At 42.3% G+C, this 13,769-nt stretch overlaps 1 protein-coding gene across 1 annotated transcript in view; it reads left to right on the forward strand.

Annotated features, from left to right (window-relative positions):
- Positions 1-7,105, forward strand: part of kcnt1b (potassium sodium-activated channel subfamily T member 1b) — a gene marked incomplete at both ends in the record, with an annotated part of 144,848 nt that extends 137,743 nt beyond the window's left edge. Inside the window, 4 exons of the mRNA XM_080738727.1 lie at positions 1,648-1,710; positions 3,200-3,250; positions 5,991-6,075; positions 6,976-7,105. Coding sequence (XP_080594853.1) covers positions 1,648-1,710; positions 3,200-3,250; positions 5,991-6,075; positions 6,976-7,105 — 329 coding nt within the window. The remainder of the gene's footprint in view (positions 1-1,647; positions 1,711-3,199; positions 3,251-5,990; positions 6,076-6,975) is intronic.
- Between the last annotated feature and the right edge of the window lie 6,664 nt (positions 7,106-13,769).

Raw genomic sequence — 13,769 nt, forward strand, 5'->3', positions numbered from 1 at the left:
AATTCATGTAATCGACCTTATGTCGCTATAAACGCTTTATGATGTGGTATGATTATTGTTTCTAAAGCATTGAGTAATTATGCAGTTATGCAATTATTATACAGTGTTATCATAATGCAATATACAGAAAGTATGTTTATAATGCATTCTATGCATGGGCTTCATGTAAAGTGTTACTAGGTCTACAGGTATTTCTAAATTGCTTTAAATTAACACTCTGGATTTTGCTGCATACATTTGAGTATGGAGCCATGATCACAACACCATGTGCATGTGCATTAACCCTTATGCATAAACCCTTACGCATACACCCTTATGCTTACACCCTTATGCATGAGAATGCAGGAGAACATGTAAACCCCTGAAGCATTCCAGCTGCATTTGGCCTTGCATCCTGCTTTCTCTCTCTTTTCTGTTCTCAGCTCCTCTCGGTTTCCCGCTTTTGGTTCTGTTTCTTGAAGAAAATAAACAAACAAAAAACTATTACAGAATCAGGTTCCAGTAGTGGTATGTGTGTGCACTGTCCATTCCCAAACAATGGGTCGGCACACATTTTTATGGGTCGCTATTAAATACCCCTTCATTCCTTGCTTCCAACATTTTGTTTTTAATTATTATTATTTCAAAAGATTTCCCCAAAAATTTAAGATCTTTCATAATTTAAAAACCAATTCAAATGTTTTTCTAAAGAATTCCATTAAAAGCATAATAAAAAGAATCATTAGAGGACGACTTCTCTCTCTCTCGGTCGTCCTCAGACAAGCTTCCATCGGAGTCTCCAATCTTTCCGGTTGGTCCTCACTAATGTTCATGATAAAATAGCACAATTCTTTTCTACTCTGTGTCTCATAGGAGGGCTGTGGGCAGTTCATCAACCTGCCTACCAGTGACATAATCGATGGGGAATCCAAGCTAATAGAAACTGTAGGCTTTCTATTCCTGTAAAGTTACAATGTTAAAATGGGAGCCATGCATTGTTCTTGCGATACAAAATATTTTAGTGAGGACCAATTAAAGATAGGTTGAGAAGTGCTGAAGTCGTCCTTTAATTAAAAATACTTTAATAAAGTAGTGAAAATAGGCGATCTACATACTTATAGATCGTCTATTTTCGCTAGTTTGGGTCCCGGGGAGACCTAAAATGTCTCTTTTGGGTCTTGAGTTAAAAAGTATGGGAACCACACGCTGTACAGCTCCATATTGTGAAATGCCTTTTGGTGGCAACTCGGCAGAGATGAGACAGAAATCTTATCTGCAAGATCAGATTTTTTTCTTTTTGATGGCAATACTTTTGGACTTTTACTCAAGTAAAATTCTGTATTTCCACATCGTGGTATTGCTACTTTTACTCAAGTAAAACAAATCTGAGTATTTCTCCCACCACTGTTTGTAGTAAGATTTTTAGCCCACAACAGGGAATAAAAATCAGGCCTGACATCACTGCATCTTTTCCTGTTATTCTTTTCCTCCTCTTTGCATCCCCTCTCTCACACTTTGCTCTCTTCTTTGATTAACAAAACAAAACAAAACTAAAAAAGCTTTTGCTGCCTGCCTGATGCTTTATTTCTTCTTTGTTTTCTTGTCCCTTCTTTCTTTCTTTCTCTTTCTTAACTTGCTCTGTCTTCCCTTCTTCTTTGGCTTGTGTAGAGGATGTTTCTAATCTCACTGCGAGCGATGTGATGAATCGAGTAAATCTAGGATATTTGCAAGGTAATCTGTGCGCAGTATTGCAACACACGTACCACCACCACAACAACAACCACATCAATGCCAGTCACCACATCTGTTGATGCTTTGAGAGGTGCTCCTCAGCCATTTTTAAATGAAAGGACCCCCAGTTTGATATGTATTATAGGGCCACAGACCCCCATTTGATGAGACCCCCCCCCTTTTTTTAATCTCTAGGGGGTCCTCAGAGTTACTACGGGGGGGCCGCCACATCTTTTGTGTGATTTGTGTGATTGAACCCCAGCATCCCTTTTCTAAGGAGAATTTTAGCCAAAAATAGCAGATCTCCAAGCTCACAATGCCTCACAGAGCGAGACGTTGTGAGCTTGTAGATCGTCTATTTTCAGAAAAATGTTCGGTCTAGAGGGAAAAGAAAGAGCAGACAAAGTACAGAGTGAAGGTTCAAGTTTACTAAGTATTGATACGGGTTTATGTGGTTAAATGCCTGAAAATACACATGGACATGAATCCAACATACACTGGTGACAGTGCTGTCAAACAAGTCTATGAAGCTATCTATGAAATCTATAAAAAGGTTTAATTTGCAACACAATTTAGTGGGGGGTCCCTACGTCATCTCTGTTGAAGACCCCATGGTGTAGAGTAGACAGTGGTTAGTGTTTAACACATTTGTACAGTCCGTGTACATACTATCAGCTGGGGACCCCCTGTAACTCACTCTTGTCCCCGGACCCCACCTTGAGAACTAGCAACTTTGAGAATAGTGACCTAGGCCCTCATTTATCAATGGAGTGTACAAACGGGCTTAGTTTTGACCCCAGATTTCGACTTCCATGAAAAGATATCCGACTCCGATATGCCCTCGCATATTAACCCATTTTGTGCCCCAGAAATTAACGGATTAAAATGTCCACGATGCCTCCCTCAGGCTGCATTCACTAGCGTTGTCTTATTTTGAAGGCCAGAAGTCCATAACGTAAACACTTCCGGTCTGACGTCATCATGTCAGACCGGATCGATGTAGTGTTTTCGCAGAGATTAGTGGGTAGATATACATTTTGGAGTGGATACATACATTATGTATGTTCAGATGCCTGTCAGACGGTCAGACAATGCTTCCCAGCATGTCTACAATGGAACAAAAGAGTGTAGACAAATCCTAACCGAGCTCAGACCTGATCTGATGTCAGCGTACCGCGTGCTAAAGTCAAAGTCACGATACATTGATAAATGCTGACAATTGCAGTCATCTCGCCCTCTACGCCCATTAGTCTACACCACTTTGATAAATGAGGGCCCTATACTGTTTTTCACCAGCGATATATTCCCCTACCACACCTCTATGTGTTACTCAGAAACTGTTAGATGTTTATTCTTACGCGTAGGATATAGGCTAATACATCTGTTATGGTTTGTGCCTATAGTAGCATGCACAGTAATAATACCTAGTCTGTTCTAAATGAACACTGTGGGCCTCTGAAGTTTAACAGTGCACCCCGCCGTCCCTCAGAACTGCAGGACATTAAAGAGCACCCGCACTCAGAGTCCACCAAGCCGCCAGGTTAGCTGGTTTAACACCGCTGCCCTATTACTGCATGCATGAATGTGTGTGTGTGTGTGTGTGTGTGTGTGTGTGTGTGTGTGTGTGTGTGTGTGTGTGTGTGTGTGTGTGTGTGTGTGTGTGTGTGTGTGTGTGTGTGTGTGTGTGTGTGTGTGTTTGTGTGTGTACTTGTATTACTATACTTGTGAGGGCTAAATATTTAGGGACAAAATATAGTAGAATTTGAAAAATATACATTGTGAGGGGACTTTCTTCTGGTTATCATTTTTTGGGGCAGTCAGGCCTACAATTAGGAAAGAAAATAGGTTTGGAGTAGGCATTTAGAGGTTAGGTTTAGGGTTGATTTATACTTCTATCTGTAGACTGGCTGTAGATGGACTATTTCCGGCGTGTTACACCGATGCATAACAAAGTATAACTCATCTTTTAGGGTTAACAATGGCAAAAGATTAATTGTTAAAATGTTGTTAATAAAATTGCCATGCTAAATTGTCGATGTCCACACAATTATAGTCATACATACTGTACATGTGTGTGTGTGTGTGTGTGTGTGTGTGTGTGTGTGTGTGTGTGTGTGTGTGTGTGTGTGTGTGTGTGTGTGTGTGTGTGTGTGTGTGTGTGTGTGTGCGCGCGTGTGTGTGTGCGTGTGTGCGTGCGTGTGTGCGTGTGTGTCCGTGTCTATCCTAGCAGGGTGGTACGTGGTAGAGTAGCAGTCTGCTCCTATATCTCTCTTCTGTCTCTGTCTCTGCATTGTGTGTCTGTTCCGGGACTTACTCTATATTTCTGCAGGGCATTACACAGTAAAATACTCAGTGTTAATCGGCTCCACTTTGGTTAAACCAGCACTGAGGATTGTACTGTGTAGAGCTTGGCTTCAGAGTGGAGCAGAGAGCATTTTGCCTGTGGGTGGAAGGTCAACTTAATTAATGGGAGTCATTGAGAATGTTTGATGTGCCTACAGCATAGGCCTGTCATGTACTGTTTAAAAGGACTTGAAGTGAAGCCTGCAGTATCTCCTGTTTCCGTAGTGAGAGGCAGCATGATGTCCAGTACAAGTACACCCCCTGGACATGACTCTTATGTTCGTCATAATCCAAACTGTATTTACACTGATTTCCCAAGGCACACAAGAACGTAGACGATGGTGCAGGACACGGACACCTTCCACTACCACACTGCCAATGTGTTTTGCTTCACTCTGGGTTTTGTTCTGCGTCTCTGGCCCGGCCGGGATGGATGGCGGAGCATGTCCTTGTGTCTGTGGGTGGTATGTCGTACGACCCCCTCTCCACCCTTCCCAGCGGTTCTGCGTGAGGAGGGGGCTACCATATAGGTGATATCGGGGGGATGGGGAGTGGGTACAGAGTGTCGGCATGGCAATCTGGGCACGGTATAACTATGTCTATTATCCCTATATCCCGGTCTCCGTTTGTACTGTTTAGTCCGGTCCTGGAATGCGCAGGTTGCAACAACAAAAAAAAAGGGAATGTGATGGATTTCCGATGGCGATGATGATGTTGATGATTGATTGATGGCGGATTTGCGGAAGCTGTATGCATGTTAGTTCCGTCCTTTGATGCCGCGCATGGGGTGCGCTTGTGGCAAGCAGCATGTCAGAAACCCCCCCTCTCCCCGTACCAGACATGGCCTGTGAGTTATAACTGTTAGCCCTTCTCTCTCTTCCACCCCGCCTGGCTTTGTAAAGGGCCACAATCAGGTGGGTTGTTCTAGAGACACACATTATGTCCTCCTTTACTTTGTCCCCTTCCCTCCCCCCTCCCGAGCCCACCAATTAAACCAAACCAAGTATGAACCCCAACCACCACACCGAAACATGTCTCATGTGTCATGATCACATTTAACAGGTAACAGAATGTTACAATTAACACACGCGTGCGCACACGCACGCACACACACACAAACACGCACGCACGCACGCACGCACGCACGCACACACACACACACACACACACACACACACACACACAGTACTCTAGTCACACTTTGGGGGATGACCAGTGATTTAAAGGGGTATTTCTATTTCACTTTAAAACAGTTCTGGGGTCATTTTAACGTCCAGTCTGGCTTTTGTGCACAGACCAGACAATTTTTAAGTTGCTTGATTCAATATTTACACATTTGATATTAATTTGATCGGACCAGACACAGTCAGTATCATGTCGGTATCATGGTCAGTATCATGGTCAGTGCCATTGTCAGTATCATAGTCAGTATCATGGTCAGCATCATGGTCATTTCAGTATCATGTTAAATGACATGATACTGTTTTTAAAAACAAATCAAAGAAAAAACAAAACATTTTAAAATATGTAAATAATGAATGTAGCAACTTAAAAACTGTCTGGAGTGCACATGAAAGTCTAAATAGAGGTTAAAATGACCCAATACTTGTTTTAAAGTGAAATACCCTTTTATAAGACCTTGATCTTGCCTAAAAGTGTAACATCAGTGACATAGTCCCAAGACAGAAAAAACGGCAATAGATCAAAGCCATTTCCAGAGCTATTTGTCACTTTCCAGGGTCTGCTTGTCACTTCTCCATAAATCTACAGTACAGGGGTTAATATACTTAATCATCTTTTTGACTGGGGAGGAAGTCTCATCATTTCACCGTGGTTTAGAGAGGGGCCATTTGCTGGCTAATGTAGTGTGTAATGAGGGAGGTCCCGGCAGGCCTCTGGTCGCAGTATGTGAAGGTCCTGCCTTTTTTCTGTTCCAGACGAGATGAACGACCACCAGAACACGCTGTCCTACGTGCTCATCAACCCCCCTCCCGACACCATGCTGGAGCTCAACGACGTTGTGTAAGAACACAAACACTCTTTCATTTCCCTTTATGGGCCACTGGAGTGTCCAGTCATGTTCATTCATTGTATTAATTATCAGGCACGTGTACACGTAGACAACAAAGGGGGCTTGAGCCCCTGCCCTTTTAAAAGTCTGTAAAAAGTGCCCTCTCCAGACCATGAATGCACTTTTTACTATGGTGAAAGAAATGCAAATGCCCTCTTTCCATGCCATACCTGTCCTGAAGGCAGTATTCAAGAGAATTGCCTTGTCCAAACTCTCCTAAACTTGAATGCAACATCTTTTGTTGAAAGAATTGCCCTCTCTGTGTAGTATTGACTTGATTATGCTTAGTTCAGTGTGGTATGAAGCACCGAATATAGCCGACCTCCAAGCTCACACCGCATCGCAGCGTGACGCGTTGTGAGCTTGGAGGTCTGCTTTTTTCAATATTTTCACCAAAAGGCCCTTATAGAAATGTCAGCCCCTGCCTCTCTAACATTCTCTGCACGTCCCTGTTAATGATTAATTAATTAATAATAACGTTGTTGTTGTTATTTAACCCTCTCCCCCTGGTCCCCACACACACGTAAAGTGACTTTAAGGAACTTAGAAAATTGCTATATACTGTAAATTCCAGTATCATGAATGACGAAGGTCCCAGGACTGAAACGTTTGCTTTTTCATCTTTCACTGAGCACCGAGCACTTTATGGGCTTCTAAAAATAAATGAAATTATATTTTCATGAGTCTCGGTCTAAGGAGCATTCCATAAAACTGTAATGCAGTGAGCGAGTCCTTTCTGCCAGCCTTCCTTCAGCACCACAGTGTAAAAACATATAATTGTGTTATCACTAAGAATGAAACTCTGCTGCCTCTGCTGCTGCTGTTCAATCTTCTCCCTTGTCGCTCCGTAGGTATATCATTCGCTCGGACCCACTGGCACACGTCCCAGAGGACGGGCCCGCGGTGGCAATGCCATCCCGTGGCACCACGCGGAACCTGCAGGACCTTGGCACCGAGACGAGGGACGAGACCCACCTCTGAAACGCCTCCTCCGTCTCCCTCATAACCCACCCACCCCATCCCCCTTACACAATGCAGAGACATACTGTATGAGGGGAGGGACCCGCACCCTGAACCTCCAAGCCCTCACGCCGCTTGTTTCCTCAACACACATTGAAGCCCGTCTTTGGACCAAGAGCTGACTGTCCTTTGACAATGTGCATTTTAACGGCTGTCGGCCCAAGGTGCGGCCCAATCTGTGTGTCGGCAGATGACCCTCGTGAGACGTACCCAGAGGCGTCATTTGGGCACCCAGCGGATGGCATTTTCCACCTCCCCGAGCGTTCGCATTTGACCTTTTTTTGCAGATGAACCTGGCTCCAAATCGGCGCCGAGTGCATCTCAGTCCACGTCCGTCCATCTGCATATGACAAGTGGCACACATCATTATTATAAAAGAAAACATTCCAAAATAATGAAGTGGTTGTGTTTTTGCCACTCTTTTCTTTTCCTGAAATGACGCCTCTGGACGTACAGTGTCGTATCCCACTGAGCTGCTAAAGAAAGGATGCATGAAGAGTGCCTCGTCATCGAACCCAGAGACATGAATACGTAGACGCCTCATTGGCCGCTGTCTGGAACGCACGTCAACGTCGCCTCCATATTATGGCGGCTTGTCATAACTCCAGAAGAATGAGTTGTATATATAAGTATAACTTTTTTTTTCCTGTTCTCTAAATAACCATTACTGTTACTACCTAAAAAAAAAGAAAAGGTGTTTAAACATGTGTCTTATAACTTAACTACATGTCTGACATTTGTAACAAACCAAAACCGTGTGCAAATCGGTTGGGAATTCAGTGAGTTCTGATGTTAATAGTGGAGAGAGACCCCATGCTTCAGTAGACTACAGTGTACATACACTGTACTGTATATGGAGCATCTATTAGGGGAACTCAGCTCTCCCTACTAAATATGGCGGCCGCGATGGCGCGGCGCTCCAGTGAACAGCCGCAGCCAATGAGGCACTCTACGCTGGCATGTCTACGTTCGAAACCCTCGCTTCTCGCGCACACACCCACCGTTACTCGGGGCTTCCACCAAGCCCCGCCCCAAACCGCAACACGAAAGAAAAATGAACAAAAACAAAAAGTCACTGGAAAGAGACGGCGGGGGAACACGCCCCGGCCTCCAGACGGGGTCAACCAACCAAAGGACTTAAAGAGACTGATTCTGTCGTACGATATCCTAAAGGAAGGAAGACATGATGTCATATTTTTTCTCGCAACGTCTTATCGCATCTGGGGTGAAGTTGCCCTCCAGCCCTGACTGACAAGCCCCACCCCCTTACCTTTACGTAACTTCTTTTTTCGTGGGGAGCGTGCAAAACTGACAACAGGTCAGATGATTCCGGCGGCAACTACACCCCCCAGGGAGGCCACAGATGGAGGTCAAGTCATGATGTTTCTGGCATCGATATCGCAAGTACATGTGCACAAAGATTTGTTGATAATCGTTTCTTTGGCTGGATTTTCATTGAGCACAACCTAAAAGCTTGATTTTATACTCTGCCGTTCGATGGTGTAAAAAAAAAAAAAACACTTGTTTGTTTGAGTTGGCCTTTGAATATTGTGAGTGTAGAGCTTTCCCGGCTATTGTAACTGTCTGAGAGATCAGTTCCAATTTTAAGCGTCCTTTGATGGAGAGGACATTTCTGTTTGCGGTGCCTGGTGCCTGTGGCAAAGGAAAAACTGCCAACACAACAGATCTACGAGCTCATGAGTCGTGGCACATTGTGAGCTTGTAGTGCTATTTTCAGCGAGCGACACCATCGTACGACAGTATAGATCAGGCTTTATTATGAGCAAAAAATTGTACACAAAAGCTTTTCCATTGGTCATGTATACATTGCCATACGGCTCTTTTCTCACTGTTGTGTTATTTTGGACGCTAACATGTTGTAGTGGTTATTGTACAGGAGTGAATACTGTCAACCAGTGCAGCGTTTTTTTTTGCTCCATTACCAGTGGTGGACAGAAGTACATTTACTTGAGTATGTATTTTGAGCACCTGTACTTTACTTGATTATTATTTTTTTAATATTAGGAAAAAGTATCCCATTTGAAAAATAGTCAAAATAGTGTCTCTATCATGCTCATAATCGTGATGTGTTGTGAGCTTGTAGATCACAGCGCGTTTAAAAATGTCTAGTTATAATATGGCGATACTAAAAAGATGAATGTGAGTATTTTTAAAAGCTTTTAATTTGGGATACTATATAATAGCCTAGGTATAAAGTGGATTATTGGAGTAAAATAATTGTATTGGAGTAAAAGTACAATATTTGGATCCGAGATGTTGTGGAGTAGAAGTAAAAGTACTGAAAATTGGAAATACTCAAGTAAAGTACAAATACCTAAAAAGTATACTTAAGTACAGTACTTGAGTAAATGTACTTAGTTATTTTACACCACTGGTCCTTACCGTGCCCATGTGCCATGGTTTCACCTGCTCCGTTGCGTTGTAAATAGGCCAAATGGCACACGTTGCAGTGATATTATGCATCAATGATCATGTTAGTTATCATTTTTTTATTACAACTAGCCAATTTCAATTCGTTTTGGAATTAGTCTTTTTTTAATATGACATATTCATTTGTGAATATTCTTGATAATCCAGTTAAGGGTGATGACCATAAGTTGTAGTACATCTAATATTCTTTTTGTAGGTTAGGTAGCAGCCCCGCACGGTGGGGTCTGTCGAGAATCCGGGGACTGGAATGCTTCTCTCCGGATCTGGACATGGCAACACCTCGTGCGTAACAGGGCAAAGTCAAGTGCAGTATTTGATCTTTTTATTTGAGATGAGTGAATATCTATCACTTCTTAACAATAGTGTGTCACTGTAAAATACTAGCTTTGTATTCTGGTTGTTTGGTATTCTGTTCTCCCTCTGCTGTCGGATAACAATGGAACAGAACTTGAACTACTTTTTGCACTAAAAGCTCGGTGGGGGTTTCTGGAGAAGAATAGCATGACCCTTTAATCTGAATCAGCGCTTCCCAACTTTTGCTGGATCAGGGCCTATACTTGAAAATCTCGAAAAGCGTTCGTGGCCCGCCCTTCATGCGTGCGTGTGTGTGAGCGTGTGTGTGTGTAAAAATTTAAAAAACAGAGAGATCCCAGATGACTGTACTGGCACATGCATGGCTGCTCTATCTTGCTATAACAAGCCCTTTCCCTCACTGACAATAGGAGTGTCAGCCTGCCAATTGGTCAACTTATCCAACAGTTTGACTCAAATGCTATTGATATCCCAAAGAGTGTCTTATTTATCTATCTGAATCTTCTGAAAAGGTTTATGTTAAATACATATAAACGTAAGTGTACTGCAAACAAATTGCCCATTCTCAGTAAAGTCCAATAATGTAAACAGTCCTATTCTGCAGAGGTTTATGTGTCCGTTAAGCTACATGGGTTAAGTTAAGTGGTCAGAAAGGTGAGCCGCACTTAACCACTTTAACCCTCCATTCTTAGTCAAATGTACTGTACCTGAGTTATGACCACACTTGGACCACTGTTTTTCCAATCTACACCAAGTCTGTTTGCCAACAAATAGCCGATCTACAAGTTAGGCAGATGGGTGGGCCGCGTACATTTTCAGAGCAAGTTTATTTGAATGATTAATCAATCGATTGATGGTGTTTTGGCTTGGATCAATGGAAATAACGAAGGATTATTTAAGTTCCTATAACAGTTTCACCGTGGAGAAACCTTTTTCAGGATTTTAAAGGAAAAAAAATTCCATATCAATATATAGATATATTTTTTACATACATTATTTTGGGAAACACTTGCCATATGCATCATGGCCCGCTAACCACAGGTTGGGAATCGCTGATGTGAATCTTTACAATGAAGCAGGCAGTATTCAACCATTAATTACAATGAAGGAGATGATGATGCAGTTCCATGTGCAGCACCAGGTTCTATACTGTATATGCAGGGTTAGAATGTGTTGGGGGGGAATAGTGGGGAGATCCATGCCTCTTCTTTTGACATCCTCTTCTTATGGCCAGTTTTATCTCAGCTGCTAGTCAGACAGAAACAGAATGGAATATAGTGCATGCATTTCCTTTTGTGAAATGTCAGAATGTCTGATATGGGTTTTGGATAATAATGCAATTTAACAATTTAATACAAAATAATTATCGCAATGTAATGCTAACCACATTCACCCAGACATCCCTATTTTGGACAAATCTGTCAATTCTATAATTTCCGTATTTGTATGAAGAAGTGTCGTCACTGTCGGGCAGAAACCTCGTATCTCCAAGTTTCAAATTTGTAAATGTTTTAGCAAAGTAAAGCCCTGCTTCATCATACAAGGCCGTCGCACAAAAGTAATGAAAACAGCAGATCTACAAGCACACAGCGCCTCGCGGCGCGAGGCGTTGTGTGCTTGTAGATCGGCTGTTTTCGCTAGTTGAAATCATTTTTAAAATGATAAATGCAAAACGGTTTTGGACATACAAGGTGTCCACCCGACAACGACGATACTATATAGGGTTTAAGTGGTTGGTTTAATTAGAATGAACCCTGTGTAAATGTATGCAGCTTGATGTTGCACATGATCGGTGTGCCATAGCAGGTTTACTTTCCTATGTGCCATTTGTAGTTCTTTATTATTATTCTTTTTTTTAGAAACATGGACGTAATTGTTATGCAGTAATTTTCAGATGAATTTCTGTGTCTTTGAAATGTTGACACGTTCGGCCCAAAGGTGGACTGGATGACAGCAAAAGTCCAATCAATGGAACCCCCTTCTCAACGTGCGGTCCGGGGACCCCCAGGGGTCCACCATCTGAGGAGTTGTGGATCTGTAACTCCCAGAGATTAATTGATTTATTAATGAGTGAATATTTTGTTGATAGTTTAAAAGTACAACAGTTGCATAAAAAAGCACACAGTACAACATACAACGATACAAAAATGTATATCAATATGTGGGGTTAAAAAAGTGACACATTAGTACATTTTGCTGGGGACCCCCTGGAACCCCCTCAAGGACCCCCGGAGGTCCCCGCACCCCACCCCACTTTGAGAACCAGTGTTCTAGGTTGATAGAGATGAACGTACTACTATTAGATGAGTGGTTGATACTGTATACTAGCGAGAACCCCTCTGATGGCCAGTTTACAGGACAGGTGAACTACAGTACTACTAAGTGTGTGTGTGTGTGTGTGTGTGTGTGTGTGTGTGTGTGTGTGTGTGTGTGTGTGTGTGTGTGTGTGTGTGTGTGTGTGTGTGTGTGTGTGTGTGTGTGTGTGTGTGTGTGTGTGTGTGTGTGCGCGCGCGCGTGTGTGCGTGCGTGCGTTCGTGTGTGTTGATTTTGACAGGAAATTTTGATTTCGTTTTATTCACAGTCTTTTGAATACAATTTATTTTTAGTTTCAGTCACATTTAGTCATCTCAAAAGTTTTATTTTTAGTCGACAAAATTTCATAACATTTCAGTCAAGTAAATCTACAGTTGATTTTGTCGACTTATTTGGCGGGCCTTGATGGTGTCGTAAAGGCAGATTTTATGATTGGTTGCATGCTGAAAATAGCCAATCTACAAGCTCACAACATGTTGCGCTGTGACGTTGTGAGATTGTAGATCTGCTACTGTCAGAGTGCAACACCTGAGCGCACCATTTAAAATCACTTGTCTTAGTTCTATACTTGATCCACAAGTCCCTTCCTTACATTTTAGTCTGTTTTTTATTTGATGAAATTGGCAATGTGTGTGTGGTGCGTGCGTGTGTGCGTGCGTTCGTGTGTGTTGATTTTGACAGGAAATTTTGATTTAGTTTTATTCACAGTCTTTTGAATACAATTTATTTTTAGTTTCAGTCACATTTAGTCATCTCAAAAGTTTTATTTTTAGTCGACTAAATTTCATAAAAATTTCAGTCAAGGAAATCTACAGTTGATTTTGTCGACTTATTTGGCGGGCCTTAATGGCGTCGTAAAGGCAGATTTTATGATTGGTTGCATGCTGAAAATAGCCAATCTACAAGCTCACAACATGTTGCGCTGTGACGTGAGATTGTAGATCTGCTACAGTCAGATTGCAACACCTGAGCACACCATTTAAAATCACTAGTCTTTTAGTTCTATACTTGATCCACAAGTCCCTTCCTCACATTTTAGTCTGTTTTTTATTTGATGAAATTGGCAATGTGTGCGTGGTGTGTGCGTGTGTGTCTGTGTGCAAGCGGAGGATATTATATGCATGCAAATGTACAATCCCTCTCCAGAAGGTCTTCCCGTGCCATCACTTCTCCTTTCTGACTAAAATGTTCAAACCAGAACGGTCCGTTTCTGGTCTTCTTCAATCCACTACTGACTAACCTCCGTTACTGTCCTTTATACTGTAATATCACAAGGCGCATGCAGACACAAAAAAGCATGCTTTTTGATATAAACAGCTTGCCAAGTACGACATGTTTTTGTTTCGTACATTTCCTCTGGCCAAGAGTGAAGTCCTAATACGACTAGAAAGGCTACATGATCAATCCATGTCTTAAACTGCACACAGAAAAATAACGGTTCTCCAAAAGACGATGTGGTTCCACGAAGGGCCAACACCTATACTAGAATAACCATTTTATGCTTGTGAGGCACCTTTGACCACTTAAACCCTTAATAGACATACATTTG

This window comes from Nannobrachium achirus, assembly GCF_963921795.1.
Source record: "Nannobrachium achirus genome assembly, chromosome: 12".
NCBI classification, from domain to species: Eukaryota; Metazoa; Chordata; class Actinopteri; order Myctophiformes; family Myctophidae; genus Nannobrachium; species Nannobrachium achirus.